The sequence below is a fragment of the Salmo salar genome, chromosome 24, assembly GCF_965601325.2.
Source record: "Salmo salar chromosome 24, fSalSal1, whole genome shotgun sequence".
Classification (NCBI taxonomy): Eukaryota; Metazoa; Chordata; class Actinopteri; order Salmoniformes; family Salmonidae; genus Salmo; species Salmo salar.
Window position 1 is genome coordinate 19,261,842 of NC_138314.1, and position 20,798 is coordinate 19,282,639.

At 40.3% G+C, this 20,798-nt stretch overlaps 2 protein-coding genes across 5 annotated transcripts in view; both read right to left on the minus strand.

Moving 5' to 3' along the window:
• LOC106585267 (smoothelin) overlaps positions 1-5,405 on the minus strand; it is a 93,032-nt gene extending 87,627 nt beyond the window's left edge. For 3 of the 4 annotated variants that reach the window (XM_045706730.2, XM_014171305.3, XM_045706729.2), the window contains exon 1: positions 4,931-5,404. In XM_045706730.2, coding sequence (XP_045562686.2) covers positions 4,931-4,981 — 51 coding nt within the window. In that variant the 5' untranslated portion in view covers positions 4,982-5,404. Of the gene's footprint in view, positions 1-4,930 lie in introns of all 4 variants that reach the window. The other variant, XM_045706731.2, reaches the window with a different exon arrangement.
• A 2,245-nt stretch (positions 5,406-7,650) lies between these two features.
• Positions 7,651-19,127, minus strand: LOC106585268 (TRAF-type zinc finger domain-containing protein 1). Its single transcript, XM_014171311.3, has 12 exons — positions 18,906-19,127; positions 18,498-18,534; positions 18,272-18,407; positions 18,082-18,135; positions 17,534-17,972; positions 17,050-17,340; positions 16,771-16,835; positions 11,059-11,313; positions 10,654-10,792; positions 9,831-10,038; positions 8,398-8,464; positions 7,651-8,306 (listed from the first exon to the last, which is right to left on the minus strand). Exons 2-12 carry the CDS (start codon positions 18,530-18,532, stop codon positions 8,268-8,270), a joined length of 1,728 nt encoding a protein of 575 aa, XP_014026786.1. The 5' UTR covers positions 18,533-18,534; positions 18,906-19,127; the 3' UTR covers positions 7,651-8,267.
• Between the last annotated feature and the right edge of the window lie 1,671 nt (positions 19,128-20,798).

Consider the following 20,798-nt stretch of genomic DNA (forward strand, 5'->3'; position numbering starts at 1 on the left):
AAAGCTGAAAACTATTGGCAGAGAGGTTAGGAACTCTTTCTTATTGGTCTATTAACCAATTTATCGCATGGTGATGTCACCATGAAAAGCCGGAACTCTCCCCCATGCAAACCTGCTGATACAATCTGTGTAGATTGTATTTTCAACCAGCAACTATCAGCAAATAACACACTTTGACAGTTGGTGTCATCCGCTGTTGTACAGTATCATATGAAACACAGGAAAACTGAATGCTGACTGCTCTGGGCCTTTAAGTAAACACCATTAAACCCTGTCTCTGGGTGTCCTGTCCATCAGCATTTCTGTCTGGAAGCTTTTATGACTAAGCCTGTTGAGCAACATTGTCTGTCATGTCACCTCCACCACAACTGGGATTTTTAAAAAGGTACTGTCTGTTAGTGTTCAGCAAGGCAATACCAATCTGGCTAAAATACTTCTAAATGGGTGTCTAGACTCTAGAACCAGTAGCTCAAACTGCTACAAATACATGCATCCTAAGGGGTCAAGGGGTGCATTGAGGAATGTGTGTGCTCATCAAAACAGTTCAAAATTCCCAAGCACTACTCCGTGCTCACCAAACCACTATGTTAGTCTATAGAAAATAAGAATAATTGGGATGCCATTGACATGCAGGTTATTAACATACATCAAGCATAGGCCTACACTTGCCTGAAAATGTTGAGACTCACCTTAATCTCCATAGGTATATTGTAGACCATTTACATTCATCTTTTAGAAAACATTGTTTGAAAAAATATATATAAAACAAACAAAAACAAAACGCAGAATTGGGAGTCAGAGACTTATTTTTATAATTCTATATTGTCTGGGACTCTGGGGCTTTCTGGACATACTGGTTAAAGGCCTGCTGTCATTTCACACCGGAACATTCACTGTCTTCTTGGTAAGCAACTCCAGTGTAGATTTGGCCTTGTGTTTTAGGTTATTGTCCTGCTGAAAGGTGAATTCATCTCCTAGTGTCTGGTGGAAAGCAGACTGAAGCAGGTTTTCCTCTAGGATTTTGCCTTTGCTTATGTCCATTCCATTTTTATCCTGAAAAACTCCCCAGTCCTTAACGATTACAAGCATACCCATTACATGTTGCAGCCACCACTATACTTGAAAATATGGAGAGTGGTACTCAGTAATGTGTTGTATTTGATTTGCCAAACATTACACTTTGTACTCAGAACAAAAGTGAATTGCTTTGCCACATTTTTTTGCAGTATTGATTTAATGCCTTGTTTCAAACAGGATGCATGTTTTGGAAATGTTTATTTTGTAAAGGCTTCCTTTTCACATTGTCAATTAGGTTAGTATTGTTGAGTGACTTCAGTGTTGATCCATCCTCAAGTTTCTCCCATCACAGCCATTAAACTCTGTAATTGTTTTAAAGTCAGCATTGGGCCTCATGGTGAAATCCCTGAGCTGTTTCCTTCCTCTCCGGCAAATGAATTAGGAAGGACGCCTTTACCTTTGTATTACTGGGTGTATTAATACACCATCCAAAGTATAATTAATAACTTGCTCAAAGGGATATTCAATGTTTTATTTTTTTAACCATCTATCAATATGAAATTCACTGCAGGACCTTAGAGATAATTGCATGTGTGGGGTACAGAGATGAGGTAGTTATTCAAAAATCATGTTAAAACACTATTATTACATACAGTCCATGCAACTTGACACTTGTTAAGCAAATTGTTAGCCCTGAACTTATTTAGGCTTGCCATAACAAAGGGGTTCAATACTTATTGACTCAAAACATTTCAAAAAACATAATTCCACTTAGACATTAGGGAGTATTGTGTGTAGGCCAGCGACAGAAAATCTCAATCGAATCAATTTTAAATACAGACTAACGCAACAAAAAGTCAAGGGGTGTGAATACTTTCTTGAAGGCACTGTATTAGACTGCATAATTGCATAGGGGGCATAATTATATACACTGTATAGGGTATCAGTCTACTCAGTGACACCCACAGAATACAACTCCGTAGACTAGCGTTTGCACAAATATTAGCATCGTAGTTCTTATTGCAGGACTGACTATGCAAATCAGTGCCCCAGTCAACCTATTGTGCATATTGAACATTCATATTGGACTGTACAATTGTTTTTCCTGAGGTCTTGGCTGATTTCTTTAGATTTTCCCATGATGTCAAGCAAAGAGGCACTGAGTTTGAAGGTAGGCCTTGAAATACATCCACAGGTACACCTCCAATTGACTCAAATGATGTCAATTAGCCTAACCGCAGCTTCTAAAGCCATGACATCTTTTTCTGGAATTTTCCAAGCTGTTTAAAGGCACAGTCAACTTAGTATACATAAACTTCTGACTCACTGGAATTGTGATTAAGTGAAATAATCTGTAAACAATTGTTGGAAAAATTACTTGTGTCATGCACAAAGTAGATGTCCTAACCGACTTGCCAAAACTATAGTTTGTTCACAAGAAATTTGTGGAGTGGATGAAAATGAGTTTGAATGACTCCAACCAAAGTGTATGTAAACTTCTGACTTCAACTGTATCCCTCGAACTCAACCCTGGACATCGAAGCCAGTTCCACTCTAATCAGGGACTGATTTAGACTTGGGACAATTGGTGGGTGCAATTTAATTAACAGGTAGAATAGAAAACCAGCAGGATCTGGACATCGTAGGGTAAAAGTTGAATACCCCTGGTATATTTGAATGGACAAAGCCATCGATCACCAATTATTGCTATGTGAAGACTCAATAGCGCATTGAAGCCAAATGAAGTCGGTTAAGATGGCGTCTCATTGACTCAACCACCCAAGCCATAGACTGTTCTCTCTGCTCCGCAAGCGGTACCGGAGCTACAAGTCTGATACCAAGAGGCTCCTGAAGAGCTTTCTATCCCCAAGCCGTAAGACTGCTAAATAGCTAACAAAATGGCTACACGCACGGTCTGCATTGACCCTCTTTTATTTAAATGTTTTGCTCTGACCATACATATTTAACCCTACCACTCCAGTATCCCGGCACATTGTAAATATGGTATTGGCATTGACCCTGTATATAGCTAGCTTACATTCTCATGTACGAGCAAGGAGGCCTAGAAACCTGACTCAGTTACACCAGCTCTGTCAAATACTAATTGAGTGTATGTAAACTTCTGACCCACTGGGAATGTGATGAAAGAAATAAAAGCTGAAACAAATCATTCTCTCTATTATTCTGACATTTCACATTCTTAAAATAAAGTAGTGATCCTAACTGACATATGACAGGACATTTTTACTAGGATTAAATGTCAGGAATTCTGAAAAACTGAGTTTAAATGTATTTGGCTAAGGTGTATGCAAAATTCAAACTTCAACTGTATATCGTCATTGGTGCACACTCCATAGGTAAAGCAGTACAGTCCAATATGAATGTTCAATACGTATAATAGGCTGACTGGTTAGCGTGGTGTCAAAGTCCTGCAATAAGAGCTACGACGCTCATACTTGAGTACACTCTTCAGAGTTATTCTGTGGGTGTCACCAAGTAGACTGAAACCTATGGAGTGTGCGTCAATGAAATGGAGTAAGGCTGTACAGTGCATAGACGGTGCCTTCAGCAAGTATTCATACCCCTTGACTTATTCCACATTTTGTTGTTACAACGTGAATTCAAAATGGATTAAATATAATTTCTCACCCAGCTACACACAATACTCCATAATGAAAGTGAAAACTTGTTTTTATAAATTTTTGTAAATTTATTGCAAATGAAATATACAATCTCATTTACATAAGTATTCACACCCCTGAGGCAATACATGTTAGAATCACCTTTGGTAGCGATTACAGCTGGAGGTCTTTCTGGCTATGTCTCTAAGAGCTTTGCACACCTGGATTGTACAATATTTGCACATTATTCTTTTAAAAATGATTCACGCTCTGTCGAGTTGGATGTTTATCATTGCTAGGCAGCCATTTTCAAGCATTGCCGTTGATTGTCAAGCTGATTTAAGGCAAAACTGTAACTAGGCCACTCGAAACTCCAGCCTTGTGTTTAAGGTTATTCTCCTGCTACTCTGTTTTAAAGTCACCATTGGCTGCATGGTGAAATCCCTGAGTGGTTTCCTTACTCTGGGAAGGACGCCTGTATCTTTGTAGTGACTGGGTGTATTGTTAACTTCACCTTGCTCAAAGCGATATTCAATGTCATTTTTTTTTTTACCTATAGGTGCCCTTCTTTGCTCGGCAATGTAAAACCTCTCTGTTCTTTGTGGATTAATCTGTGTTTCAAATGCAGTGCTTGACTGAGGGACCTTACAATTTACTGTATTTGTGGGGTACAGAGATGAGGAAGTTATTCAAAAATCATGTTAAACACCATTTTTGCACACAGTGAGTCCATGCAACTTGTGACTTAACTAATAAAAACATTTTCATAATTGCACTTTCATAGTATGGGTGTAGTGTGTGTAGGCCAGCGGCACAAAATCTAAATGTAATCAATTTTAAATTCAGCCTGTAACACAACAAAATGTGGAGAAAGTAAACGGGTGTGAATGCTTTCTGACACTGTAATTATTCTCCCAATACAATTATGCATTCTAATACATCCACAGTGTGATTTCAATGTTCTGTTTATTGTAAAATGAATCGGATTCCATTTTAAATTATGTAACATTCCAACTTATAATTCTAGTCCAAATATGGCATGATTACACTATTTGTATCCGTTTGCATCACTTTATGCCTGACTTTTATTTTGAAGGCAAATCGCAGATTCCACTATTGTGGCTAATCATTGTGGCTCCCGTTTCATAGGTACTGGGGAGAACCTGAGATTCTATGCCCAATTAGTCTCAGGTGTATTAAAAAAACGTTCATATTAGCCTCTAGTACAGTGTTATATGAGCCGAGGTACACACAAGATAAATAAAGCAGTATGCATTTCACACCATACTCACCAGATTCCGAAGCGACGGTTCATCCAAAGTTGAATATCTTTCAGCAGACATTTTCAGTTTTTAGGCTACAATGACAGGTAAAAAGCTCAAACTCAACGACGAACAAAAAGCCGGCTTTTGTTTTGGAAACGTCCTTCAAACAAATAACTGACCTATCAATGTAATAACGTTGACCAGCAGCAAACAAATGCTGGCAACAATTATATCCCAAAAGAAGATCCAAGACCCCTTTTGACGTGTCCGAATTGATGCTCCACCTGCTTGAATCGGAGTTTCTTCAAAGCAACTTTACAAATAATTTATGAGAGTCTGATCACAACGAAAATCTGCATCAAAATAACTTTGGGATTATGTCAACAAAAAACGATTGGAGTGATTTAGAGATGGAAAACATATTTAAAAACCTCAACTCTATCTGGCTTCGTTCACTTTTCTCTCACTCCTAAAATCTTTAGAATACGCGAACCAGAGTTTGAGGAGTTTGAATACAGAATCCCACTAGATTTGATATCTGCCCCGCCCCTGAAAGACTTATCGACCAATTGAATAACATTGAATAACATATTCAAAACCGCGGCCCTTCGTGGGTACTCAAGATGTATTTATTACAATCAATAAGTAATAAACATAATTACGTTCAGAAAAAAAAAACTAGAGCTAGAGGACAAAAATATTTAGATGTATTATTATGTTGCCTTTATGAGATACAATTTATTTTATAATTATCATCTAATAATTTTGAAATCCAATATCTACTAGATATGGTCAATAAAGTAATATAATATATTTGGCTTGGAAAATATTTTTTCGCCTAAACGTGATGGTATCGTTGGCTATATATCATGTGAACCTCATGAACCTCTTTCGTAGACATTCAGGTGCTGAATTGTTTTAAAGGCAGAAATAGATGAGTAGACTCTGCCCACCAGTGAACAATATGTGAACTACCAGAAGGCAACGCTTAACTTTTATTGACTTACACTGAACAAAAATATAAACATGTAAAGTGTTGGTCCCATGTTTCATGAGATAAAATAAAACACCCTAGAAATGATCCATATGCACTAAAAGCTTATTTCTCAAATTTTCCACACAAATATTTACATCCCTGTAAGTGAGCATTTCTTTGCCAAAATAATCCATCCACTTGACAGGTGTGGCATATCACAAAGCTAATTAAACAGCATGATCAATACACAGGCGCACCTTGTGCTGGGGACAATAGAAGGCCACTCTACAATGTGCAGGTTTAAAAAAAAAAAATCGCACAGCACAATGCCTCAGATGTCTAAAGTTTTGAGGGAGCGTGCAATTGGCTTGCTGACTGTGGGAATGTTCACCAAAGCTGTTGCCTGAGAATAGAATGTTAATTTATCTACCATATGCCGCTGTCGTCATTTTAGGGAATTTGGCACTACGTCCAACCGGCCTCACAACCGCAGACCACGTGTCTGGCATCGTGTGACAGGGGGATACGTAGTCAGTTGTACAACAATGCCTTCAACTGAAATGTGTCTTCTGCATTTAACCCAACCCCTGAATCAGAGAGGTGAGGGGAGGTGCCTTAATCGACATCCACGTCTTCGGCGCCCGGGGAACAGTGGGTTAACTGCCTTGCTCAGGGGCAGAATGACAACTTTTTGGTTACTGGCCTAACGCTCTAACCACTAGGCTAGTGCCCCATCGTGTAGCTGGGGTTATGGTATTAGCAGGCATAAGCTACGGACAACGAACACAATTGCATTTTATCAATGGAAATTTGAATGCAGAGATACCGTGACGAGATCCTGAGGCCCATTGTCGTGCCCTTCATCTGCCATCACCTCATGTTTCAGCGTGATGCATGGCCCCATGTCACAAGGATCTGTACACAATTCCAGTTCTTCCATGGCCTGCATACTCACCAGACGTCACCCATAGAGTATGTTTGGGATGCTCTGGATCGACAGCGTTTTCCAGTTCCCGCCAATTTCCAGCAACTTCGCACAGACATTGAAGAGTGGGACAACATTCCACAGGCCATAATCAACAGCCTGATCAACACTACGCGAAGCAGATGTACTGCATGAGGCAAATGGTGGTCACACCAGATACTGACTGGTTCTGATCCATGCCCCTACCCTACGTTTTTTGTTAAGATATGTGTCCAACAGATACATATCTGTATTCCCGGTCATGTGAAATCCATAGAATAGGGCCCAATGAATTTATTTCAACTGAGTGATTACCTTATGAACTATAACTCAGTCAAATCTTTGAAATAGTTGATGTTATATTATATTTTTGTTCAGTACAATTCACATGATGTTTAACCTATTGAATGAGGGATACAGCCAACACTGAACTGAAGAAATGAATGCCAATGGTCTGCAGACTATACTTTTATAGGTGGGGAAAATAGAGGACCATTGACCAAGTACTAACTTTGAATCTCTGCAAATCTCACTCTCTGGTCATACTGCAGTAACCAATGTGATATGTGTGGGTTTCAAAGCATTGCCGCCAATTCTAGGATGGCCATGTGATGAATACTTTGTATTGAGGACATTCTTCTACATTAAGAGTAATCCACAAGCTCCCTGTGTAACTCTTTGTTGTTGTATGTGTCGAACTGCTTTGCTTTATCTTGGCCAGGTCGCAATTGTAAATGAGAACTTGTTCTCAACTTGCCTACCTGGTTAAATAAAGGTGAAATAAAATAAAAAATAAACAAGCCCCTATGCATCAATACTCGGATTTATTAAAAGTATGAAGATGACATCAAACTTATAGGTGCAGTACTAAATACAAATAATGCTTAGATAATGCATTTATTTGTCATTATTCAGAGAACAGTACAATTACTTTGTGGCGCTTCAAGATTTCTTACATATACTTTTTATTTTTATTTTTTTAACATAGGTTTTTCAAGAGTATATGAAGGTGGGTTTTCAATTCTATACAATTTATTTATATTAAAAAAGTTTAACTGAAAGGATTACAATAAGAAGCTTAAAGTTATAACAAAATATTGGAATCACAAAAATGTCAGTTTGACTGTTTATATTTTGTTTTTTAAAGGTAGAGCGACTGATACATACCGACACACACACAGGCAATAAAGAGACTGGTCGTGTTCCCGGCCAACTATATTGGTTTGCATCAACCACTGGTTGCGCACCACATCATCTGCTGCGCAGTTGGGCATCAGTGTTAAACACCAACCTAAGCATGGAGAGATCTCGGAGGTGTCTTCAATGTTGTCAGCCAGGAACACCACTTTTAGAGTGACAGACCACGGCTCACACAAAAAGCATTTGGTGATTGCCTGCTGCTCTTTCCGTCGACAGTCTCAACCTCACTCCTCTTCCTGTTCTTTGTTTTGCTTCTTAGGCACCTAAAAATGAATGTGGTCACAGAAAACATTCAAATTTACTTAAAAGATGACCCCCATAGAAGCTCTAAAGAAACAAGGATTGTTTGTTTACCTTTGATGGCCCTGCATTCCTTAGTAACTTATTCCTTCTTCCCCCATTATTTTCTCTTAGGGGTGGTCTGGTGGATAGAGGCAAAATATTACATTTCATTTGGAAGCATTATCATTAGGGACGTGCATCTCTCCTTTCATGAACGACTCGACACCTATCTAGATGCATTGGCTCCAATATGATACAGGAACGATACTTTTTAGTTTGAAATGATTCGGTGCAATTCGTTTTGATTAGAGGTGGATCTGTCTGAGATTACTTCCCTAAACTGAGAGGCCCTCTGTTAGAGTATGTAGGCACCTGAGCAGAGCCAACAGGCAGCCTGAGCATCTACAACCCCACTATCAGATTAGGGGTGGGGGTAAATGTATGCCTTTGGTCCGCCCCCCCCCCCCCCCCTTTTTTATCTGAGATCACCATCACCCACTGATTAACTTGTCATTTTAGCAGATTGACATAGCACTAGCTCAACATGTTCAATATTTGTATTTAGAAATTAGCATGGCATTTTGCCATTTAACAATGCAGTTTTGGATTTTACCCCCCTTTCGAAAGCGAATGGTTTAGACCGTTTTTACCGCTTCAACCAATGAATGCGAAATGATTTCTGTCCTTTATGAAATTACCATGTTCATGTAAAAATGACCAAATACACTAACTGTTTAAAGTAAAACTACCAAAAGTATTTATGGTGAACTTGAACAATCTAAATAAAATCTGAATGAATGAAAACCCCAATCTGCAGTTGGATGTGAGATGCGTCCACTCTGGTAGGCTACACAACTCCGGTAAAACAACTTTCTACTGTGCATTCGGTAACAATGACCCAGCAAACTGCATAGGTTGTAACTAATAAAGCCTATCATTTGACATTGTGAAAGCCATTGTACAAGCATCTGAATGCTGAAGTGACAGATATTAGAACAGGGGATAGGTCTACCTCTCGTTTGTGCGAGCAGCTGTGTCTCCTAAACATTGCACACAGTTGTTACCTGACAGTCATATGCAGAACATGCATAAAAGTTCGAATGGCTACTGAACTGAAGGCGGCATCAATTCAGTCACAACAGATAAGAGGTATTTTTTTTTATAAAACCATATGAGTAAAAAACATTGGTAAACAGGCGATTTGTAACGTTTGAGCAATTTTTTTCTAACCGATGGATGCATGCTTATTTTGGATCGGTTTGGGCTCCCATATGTGCACTCATAAATTAAACATTTGAACCAGGGAGCGATGCGTATTGGTGAATCGTTACATCCTTTAATTATCATCACTATATTATACCAAAGAAAACACCTAACACTAATTCTGTAACACAAAACGTAATCCAAATATTAGGTATCCAAACAATTTTAAATTAAGTTTTTGTACTAAAAACAAATTGTTTGTTAAAATTACATTATTATGGAAGGTTTGTCATTGTTCTTACCCCACAGCTGCTGCAGAGTTGGATTTGTGGCCTTCACTGAAAAGTGAGTGGCCCCCATCTGCCTCTCTGTCATGCTGGAGTCTGTTCTTCACCTGGGGATCACAGTTTGAGATCTTCCCTGTAATGGGCAGCCCACTGTGGTCTCTCTGCCATTCGTTTGGGCTTCGCACCGGGGGCCTCTCCCTGTCCAGCCCACTCAATGAGTCCACTTTAGATGCAAGCGAGTACACACACACACACAAAATGAGTCAGTCTCTCTGAATTTGATGTACAAATTATACATAGCAGCATACCACCCTGCATCCCACTGCTGCCTTGTCTGAAGCGAAGTAGAGTTGGTCCCGAGATGGGAGACCAGATGCTGCTGGAAGTGGTGTTGGAGGGACAGTAGGAGGCACTCTTTCCTATGGTCTAAAAAAAGATATCCCAATACCCTAATGGCAGTAATTGGGGACATTACCCTGTGTAGGGTGCAGTCTTTTGGATGGGATGTTAAACAGGTGTCCTGACTCTCTGTGGTCACTAAAGATCCCATGGCTATTATAGTAAGAGAAGGGGTGTTAACCCCGGTGTCCTGGCTAAATTCCCAATCTGGCCCTCATACAATCATAGCCATCTTATCCCCAGCTTCCAACTGGCTTATTCACCCCCCCCCTGTAACTATTCCCCATGTCGTTGCTGTAAATGAGAATGTGTTTCAATCAACCTACCTTGTAAAATAAGGGTTTAATAAAATAAAAACAGGTGGATAGATGGAACCCAAGCAACATTGACTTTGTTAAAAATTATTGAGCATTGGTGAACATGGGGTTCAGTGTCTTACATTGGTGCTTGAGTCTCCTCTGCACCTCAGGGGAGTTCTGTCCACAGCTCTCTTTTGGAGGAAGAGATGGTTTCTGAAAGGACACTTTGCTGACCTTATCCACTGAGTGAGCAGAGCAGGGTCGGAGGTCACACTTATCCTGTAAACAAAGTGTCATGCTCTACTCCATTACTAGGAAATTACTATGGAGCAACATGTTAGTGCAATAACAATACTTGAGTAATTACAATGTTAATACACAGGTATAGGAGCAAAGTTACCAGATTTTCTACCTGTCAAAATGACTTTTTCCCCCTCATTTGTATTGTGACTAAGGACTTTTTGAAATTATTTGCATTCACTCTTTCAATATGATCTTCAGTTCTTACAGTACTGCATCTTGCACAGCAAATAACATAGGCCTACCTGGTGGTGAAAGACAACGGCCTCCGCCAGGGCCACTCCACAGAACTCACAGGGAATGACCACGTCCCCCTCTAGTGGACTGGCAGGTGAACTGTAGGAGAGCGGGGAGACTGAACGGGGCATGGTGGGGAAGCTAGGGGTGTCAGGTGGAATGTGCAGAAGACCAACAGCACCCCTAGCAATCCTGTCATCATAGCGTGGAGATGGAGGATGCTTGCTGAAAGCTGCAAAGGCTGAGGCTGGACTACAGCCAGTCTGAAAGACAACAAAAACAGCCATGGGGGGGGAAAAATGTATTTCTGCTCACCAGATAGATCAGGTGGCTAGCTACCTACCCTCAGGTAATTACCACATGATCCACACTATCGAATCAGCCCTCATATAGAAAATGACTAACAGTTCTTAACATTTACATATTGTGGCATTCCACCATAACTATCTACGTAACATAATTGTGAATTTAAAAGGGGCGGGGGTGGGATACCAAGCAGGGTTGGGTGATAGTATCGTCTATTGACGATGATTGACAGGCATCGTCGATGGTGACGACATCGTGATGTGACAAACGATGGTTTATCCCATTTGAACTTGACTGGCAAGGGCCGCACACGAGTGATATTCTGAGTAATCTGCCTAGTCCTATTTCAATAAATAGCACATGTTATATAGGCCAAAAGAACAGAGGAACGTAGGCCAGACAGGGAGGCGGAAAATGTCCAGTCAGAAAATATTATTGTTTCTCTCCCTCGGGTTCATGGGCCTTATAGCTGAAACCGAGAATTTGTTTTAGAACAGACACAATCCAATTCAATCACTTTGTCAGAATCACTTGATTTTAAATCTTCGCATACGTTTACCCATAGAAAGAGTGGTCATAAAGGGACATTTTGGACCTGAATGTCAAAACATTCATGAGATAAAAGGATGTCTCATGGTATGCAAAATAAGTCCATTTTGAGCATCTTTATTTCTTGAATGTTTTGGCATTCAAGTCCAAAAAGTCATTTTCTGACGACTTCTACAATGGGAAAATATGTATGGAAGGTTTTGTTCAAATCAAAAGGGGTGCCGTCAACCGTCAACCCTTGTGTCTAACTGTTTAAAAAAGTAGGCTATATTCCCTTGTCTCTCCATTTGATATTAATATGACTTTGGGCTAGGCTTTCATTGTTTTGTGCATGCATGCTTTCTCTAGCGATCAAACAATGAATGAATCTAAAAGATTTCCATCTCAAAAAGTTGTATTAATAGCCTAAAAACGTAAGGCAGCCAGGGGACTAATAAGAGGACAAACAAGATCAATGGCCTACAGAAAAATAAAATGACACGTTTTATCAAGTTTAAGCTTATTAAGACAGAAATGATCCGTGCAGGGCGGAAAAATCCCACCAAGCGAGGTTGAAAATCCAATGGCCAATAACCTATCCTCCTACTAGGAGTATTACATTCATGAACAGCAGCCTATTTCCCAAATATTCTAATAGCCTAAGGTACTGTTTTCCTAAGGTTGCCACTTTCAAAAATAAGTCGATTGGCTTAGGCTACTCTGAATCACAGCTTTATGCCCATTAAAGGAGAAGTTTACCCAAAATCCATAAACTCCCAAGTGATTTCATACATTGAAACTAGTTCAGTGGAGTTTGCCCTCTCCCTATCTTTTAGGATCCTTCGGTTTTCTGTCCCCATAATTCCAGATTGGATATCTCGTTCATATCCATTGTTGGTTAAGTGCTGGATACACACACTCGCAGCAATGCAAGGTTGGCCGCAGAATTATTTACTTTTACTATTTCGAATTGCTAATAACCATCTTCTGCATCTCTCCTTATCTTTTATGAGAAAACGGTGAAATTTGGTGTCTTCTTCCTTTGATTTCCAGTATAAAGTACAGCCAGGGACCGAATAATAGCTCTCTTTCTGCCATCTCCTTTTCCGGACTTTGCATAACTAAATTTAGCTGCGATATGCCTAATTTAAAATCAACTATCGCAACAGCTCCATCCCCCCCCACCCCAAAACATTTTATCTGACTTCAAGCTCCATAAAAGGGCATATCGTGACGTTTCTTCGCAGCAGGGTCTCTCCACGAGGGTGCACATGAGCATTAAACGGCAAATGATTTAGGTGGAAAAGTACACCTTTAGTGGCTCAAAACCTATAGCACATGACAAAAAGAGCTCATTCGGCCGTACACTTTCATAAAACGAATGTCCACATTTTGCAGATTTCGGAAACGTAAAATTCACTGGCAACGGAGCAGAGCGAGGCCTGCATCCAGCAACGTCACAAGTTCCATTTTTGTAGCCGTTTCAATACAGCACTACAGGGAGAGGGGGCAAACTCTACTGAACTAGTTTCAATGTATGAAATCACTTTACATAAGTATTCAGACCCTTTACTCAGTACTTTGTTGAAGCACATTTGGCAGCTATTACAGCCTTGAGTCTTCTTGGGTATGACGCTACAAGCTTGGCACACCTGTATTAGGGGAGTTCCTCCCATTCTTCTCTGCAGGTCATCTCAAGCCCTGTCAGGTTGGATGGGGAGCATCGCTGCACAGCTATTTTCAGGTCTCTCCAGGAGATGTCCAATCGGGTTCATGTCCAGGCTCTGGCTGGGCCACTCAAGGACATTCAGAGAGTTGTCCCAAAGCCACTCCTGTGTTGTCTTGGCTGTGTGCTCAGGGTTGTTGTCCTGTGGGAAGGTGAACCTTAGACCCAGTCTGAGGTCTTCAGTGCTCTGGAGCAGGTTTTCAACAAGGATCTCTCTGTACTTTTCTCCGTTCATCTTTACCTTGATCCTGCCACTGAAAAACATCCCCACAGCATGATGCTACCACCACCATGCTTCACTGTAGGGATGGTATTGGCCAGGTGATGAGGGGTGCCAGGTTTCCTCCAGATGTGACGCTTGGCATTCAGGCCAAAGAGTTTAATCTTGGTTTCCTCAGACAAGAGAATCTTGTTGCTCATGGTCTGAGTGTCATGTAGGCACCTTTTGGAAAACTCCAAGCAGGCTGTCACATGCCTTTAACTGAGGAGTGGCTTCCGTCGGGCCACTCTATCATAAAGGCCTGATTGGTGGAGTGCTGCAGAGATGGGAGAACCTTCCAGAAGGACAACCATCTACACAGACGAACTCTGTCAGAGTGACCATCGGGTTCTTGGTCACTTCCCTGACCAAGGCCCTTCTCCCCCGATTGCTCAGTTTGGTCACAATGCCAGTTCTAGGAAGAGTCTTGGTGGTTCCAAACTTCTTCCATTTAAGAATGATGGAGGCCACTGTTCTTGGGGACCTTCAATGCTGCAGAAATGTTTTGGTACCCTTCCTCAGATCTGTGCCTCAACACCACCCTGTCTCAGAGCTCTACAAACAATTCCTTCGACCTCATGGCTTAGTTTTGGCTCTGACATCCACTGTCAACTGTGTGACCTTATATAGACAGGTGTGTGCCTTTCCGAATCATGTCCAATCAATTGAATTTACCAAAGGTAGACTCCAATCAAGTTGTAGAAACATCTCAAGGATGATCAATGGAAACAGGACACGCCGGAGCGCAATTTTGAGTTTCACAGTAAAGGGTCTGTACTTGTTATTTTTAATACATTTTTTTTAAATATCTAAAAACCTGTTTTCAGTTTGTTAAGGGGTATTGTATGTAGATTGATTCATATTTTTTATCCATCTTAGAATAAGGCTGTAACGTAACAAAATGTGGACAAAGTGAAGGGGTCTGAACACTTTCCGAATGCACTGTATAGTCCTCATAATGAAAACAGCTACTTGGATAACATCGTATATCATTTTAATAAGATCACATCCATGACTATTCACATGTACATATTAATTTACCATGGTTGAAGATGAAATATTGCAATTACTGATCGTAACATCTTCAGAAATCAGTGATTAGACAGCTTTATGGGAACATCACATTTCTGTGAATAATCTTTATATATCTGGCACACATGGTTGTGTATTCTACATCACTATGAACATTTTAAATTATTTTTGGGCATAGTACAATTATATTTCACACAGGTATGGTCATGTGAAATTATCCAAAAGACCACAGTGACTTGTTTGGTAGGAATAACTGTGGGCTTAATGTGTGCATTCTCTGATGGCCCTGTGTCTACAACTCTTTTTAATACCCAGGCTTAGCTGTGTGTGTGCGCAATTTGGTGCCTATTATCAAAGATAGAATCGAAAAACATAGCTGTCCCATTACCTGGAATTCTATGGCTAAGCTTCCAACATTCTAATGTCAATGGCACATGTGGGCGATTTTTAAACAAACAGTAGCTGTAGCTGGTGACTTAGAGTTGGTTATATTATATATACACACACTACCATTCAAAAGTTTGGTGTCACTTAGAAATGTCCTTGTTTTTGAAAGAAAAGCACATTTTTTGTCCATTAAAATAACAATTTATCAATTTTTACAGTGTAGACATTGTTAATGTTGTAAATTACTATTGTAGCTGGAAACAACATTTTCTATGGAATATCTACATAGGTGTACAGAGGCCCATTATCAGCAACCGTCACTCCTGTGTTCCAATGGCACGTTGTGTTAGCTAATCCAAGTTTATCATTTTAAAAGGCTAATTGATCATTAAACTCTTTTGCAATTATGTTAGCACAGCTGAAAACGGTTGTTCTGATTAAAGCAGCAATAAAACTGTCCTTTAGACTAGTTGAGTATCTGGAGCGTCAGCATTTGTGGGTTCGATTACAGGCTCAAAATAGCCAGAAACAAAGAAATGTATTCTGAAACGCGTCAGTCTATTCTTGTTCTGAGAAATTAAGGCTTGTCCTTGTCCTTTTGCTCAGTTGTGCACCGGGGCCTCCCACTCTTTCTATTCTGGTTAGAGCCAGTTTGCCCTGTTCTGTGAAGGGAGTAGTACACAGCGCTGTACGAGATCTTCATTTTCTTGGCAATTTCTTGAATGGAATAGCCTTCATTTCTCAGAACAAGAATAGACTGACGAGTTTCAGAAAAATGGCAGGAAACAAATAACTTTCATCTGAAACTCGTCAGTCTATTCTTGTTCTGAGAAATTGCCAAGAAACTGAAGATCTCGTACAACCTGTGTACTACTCCCTTCACAGAACAGCGCAAACTGGCTCTAACCAGAATAGAAAGAGTGGGAGGCCTGCACTTCGCCTCTGCCAAGGCTTTCAACAACATTATCTTTCTTCCTGATTCATCCAGTTGTAGCATGTGATGTCATGCTATAGCATAACTGTGGTTTTAGCTGTGTTTTTATCTTTGTAGAATGTATTTTTGGGGGGCAAAGCGGATGCCTAGTCGGTTGCACAACAATGCATTCAACTGAAATGTGTTATCCCCATTTAACACAACCCCTCTGAATCAAAAGGGAGAAATACCATCGTACATCGTTTTATAAGTACATAATCACGATAGGACAAAGGTTGACATCATCCAATCCTAATACTAAGTGCAAGACAAAATGAACGGTGACCAAGTATGAACTGTTATCAGGAGAGAAAACTGGGAAATTAGACCAGAGGGAGTGAACAAAAGAAAAACAACATCCACAGGAAGGAAATAAGGGGGAGGAGAGGGCCTGAATTTATAACTAACTGATGCAGCCTATAAAGGAAATTAATTCCCAGGCCCCGTCAGACTCAGCCGCCATTGAGTTAGCCTGACTTGTAGGCTAAGAGTCAAAAGATCCTTCTAACCTGGTGTAAAATGAGGTCCATTTCAGGAAACAGATCCTCACAGAACTCACAGGGCAACATGGTGTCTACATAGGAGAAAAAGAACAGAGGAATAATGGGTACAGAAGAAAACATAAGATTTATTCAGAACTTATTTAGAAACATCAGAGTTGAATGTAAAGAGGGGTGGAAACATCAAAATGTTAAAGGCAGAGGAGGGCAACATACTGTAACAGAAAATAATTCTCACATGAAAACAAACTGGGACAATAAGTGTTTTTTTTCTTTATAGTATTTCACCTGTCTGGTCAAGGTCTGTATTGGTGCCTGTGGTGATATGTTGGTAGTTGTTCGGGGGAGAGATGTGGGAGCCGGTGTTGGACATCCTTCCAAGTTTGTGGTCCCAGACATCCGTCCACAAGGCCCCCTCTCCTCCCCCTAGATCCCCAGTGTCCCCATCACTCTGCAGGCTGAGGGCCAGCAGGTAGTCCAGATTGGCAGAGTCCTCTCCCAGTGATTGGCCTGCAGGCCATGCCAATGATGCCATGCTGTAGTTGTTGTTGCCCACCACTGATGCTTCCTGTTCCAGCACTGGGGAGGTAAAACGACAAGTGAGATATGTTTTTACAAATCACACAAAAAAAATATTCCAATTAAACAATGTTCCACTTTAATATAGGGAAGTTTGTCAATACCAGAATATAAATTCTAATAGATGTTTTTTGGATAATGTAAAGGGACAAGAAAAACTTGAACACTTTGTATGAGCCATTGGCTGACGTACAGTGACTGAAGTCTGTATTCCTCGGGGCAATGTCCCCCCTTCCTCCCAGGCCCACTTGCCCCCGGGTGCTGTTGTGCACTCTGGCCTCCAGTGGCCGTGGTAGGGCCCTGCGGTCAGATGCACTGGCATTGTTCTTGTGGCCTCCTCCCTCCTTGGCCCTCAACAGGTTACGGATGGAGTAGGCTTCAAACCAGGCTCCTGGGGACTGGGGTTCTGCTGGGCTGTGACTTGCCCGGCTGTTGTTCCTCTTTTGAGGAGGCGTGAGGCTACCACACCAGGCTGGGTGGACAGCCTGCTCCCTCAACATTACATTGCACATGCAGAATGGACAGGGCTCTGTACGTGTACCACAATAATCCTCATGCTCCTTAGACTGACTGAAAACCAGCTCCAGGTCACAGTACTGACACGGCACCATCCGCTGAATGCAGTCAGAGCTCTGGAAAAGAGAGAGGTCAGATAAAAAGCCACGCCTCAGTTACAATGTAATACATGACCATCACATGTCAGGTAGATGAGGTCTCCATCCTGATACAAGTTTCACATACCTGGTGGGATTCGATATGGCTTTTCTCAACCTTTAAACCACACTTACATTTCACCTGAAATTTAAAGAAAAAGTTTGAAGCCTCCTTTGCAACAACTGTACAGCAACTTAGGGATGTCTCCCTAGCTTTGAATATGCTAACTTATGACTAGCCTAACCACCTCCCGCCCTCTCCATGTTTAGCACTGTACCTGCATATGCTCCTGCTCCTTGTGCTGCTTAAGATCTGAACGGGGCACTGGCTCTTGGCACACCTCACACAGAGCAATGTTCCGGCAACAGTGAATCTCGTGAGTAGTGAAATTAGCCTCTGGAATGTCATGCTGACTAGAGAGGGGGAGAGAAATAAAGAATGAGAGACAGAGAAAGAGCCCTAATGTGCATTTATCCACATTGTCCCTCAACATTCATACTTACCAATTGGCACAGAACGTTGTGCTTTCATCTGCCATGGCTTGCATTGACATAAAAAGAGAGAAAGAAAAATAGGTTGAAATTATCAATAGGCATTTGAAAAACTCTGGTGGCAAACAATCCCCCGAAAACGTATGAGGCATCAAATATCGCCTTTTATAGCTAGTTTGCTACAGAATGTACAGATGTTACAATGACCCACAACCGACATTATAGCTAGCTAGCAATCTGCCCAAAATAAATAGTAACGTTAGCTAGCTAGAAAACGTTCCCATTTAGCTAGTATCGTCATTTGGCTGACAATGACCAAGCGAACATTGAACGTAGCTAGCTATTGTTTCAGTTCAATGCTGGTAGTTTCGATTTCCCAGATTGTAACGGTATCTATTCATGAGAAAGTCACATAGCTACCTGTGCTGTGAGTTCAGTCCCTTGTTTGTTTGGCTAACGTAACTTCAGGTATCTCTAGACGCTAGTTAGCTTTTTGAATAGCAAAATGTCAGAGTATAATTCCGAGGTGACAATAAAGCTCTTCTGCTGCTAACTTTGTGTGATTTTGAACCTAGCTAGCTACTTTCCAAGCTCGTTCACGCAAGCCATTTTCAGGGTGCCAGCTAGCGAAGTGAGAGCGTTTCTTGAAAGTACTAGTGACGCACAACTCTGATTCGCTAGCCATCGAAAGACAGTTGACCAATGAGATGACCCGAGTGGAATTTTCTCATTTGATCATTGGGACGTCCATACCCTAAATCCTTAAACCCTACCTAACCTTCCTTAACCCTTGTAAATGTAAACTTCAATGGGGTAACTTCCGAGTTGCGACGTCCCAAGGTTCCTACCTAGCAAAGACTGACAAAATGAATATATTGTCTTTGTGAATGTTGTCTTCAGAAAAACATGAATTAACTTAACATAATGTTGATATAAATAACCAATAGCCTAGGACATATTGATGGGAGTGGTTGTTAAAAATAGTAGATGCGATCTTACACCAGGCAGAGTTATTATCAAGAAAGGTGTAATTTAGTTTAGCTACTCTTTTTGATCATTTGAGCAACCAATTAATTGTTTTGTGAGGCTCTCATACACATTTAAAATACTTTCAAAACAGACACATGCAATCTCCACAAATTCCTTTTAATGTTTATTAAACTATTGTGCCATCAATACTGTAATTTCAGACACATTATTTTCTCTTTTCTAAGGCACAGTTTTGATCTTATTTACAGCAGAGTATTGGACTCACAGTTGTAACATTCATTTCCCACAAATGAGGCTACCTCCAAAAGGTCTATAACCAAATATATATGAAAAGTCTAACCCTTTGTTGAATTCTTTACTCAAAGTTACAATTAATTTTACAGCAATATAAAAAAAACAAGATTCAATTTAACTCCAAATCTATGGCATTGGATATATGGGAGAAAAAGGTAGACAAAATGAAGTAAATGTGTAAAATAAGTCATATGAGATCGAAATAAAATCCAAAAGTAGGCATCTTTTCCACCCAAAATTAAGAAAACTACACCTGATATATTCCAGAAACATATGGAGTGTGTATGGTCTTATTATCCCCAACAGCTCATTACCTATGGGGACTAACTCCACATTCAAAATTACAATGTTGAATGCAATAGAATCGTTAAGTACACATACCGGCGGTATATTAGGTCACTTTATCCAGACAGATCGAACATATGAGCACATATTAGGAAAGATGATGAATATCACAAACATGCTGGGGTTTTGAAAAGACACGCCAATCTCATAACTGCTTGATACCATGTGTTGACTAGTAGACCATATTTCTACAAGGATGTACTTTCCAAACTGGGGGTCAAAAGAGAGATAGGCAATGTAAATACATGTTACACTGCTTACGATTCCATTTTGGTGATCAAAATTGCATTTGTGTCAAGGTGGCACAACAAACAGCCCTGCTGCTTTAGCCCTGTGTGCCAAGATTGAACATAGATAATGACTTGGTAGAGTTAACATGTCACACTCAGATATGACAAATAACAGAAAATATCAATCCCAAAAAATAATATCCTGTACATTGACCCTTGTCATGTATCGTTGCAAGCACTATTGCTATTATTGCATACATGAGTAAAGTAAAAGTATGTTTAATAAACAATAAAACAAAGTTTGACTTGATACTGATATTAAAATTAAGTACCAGCATGTAGGACAAAGATATCCAAGGAATTTGACATAGTTAAATCAGAGGCACATTTGTGCTATTTGAGTGAAATGACAGAATGAGTAAGATCAAAATATTCACATTATACTACATTTCAT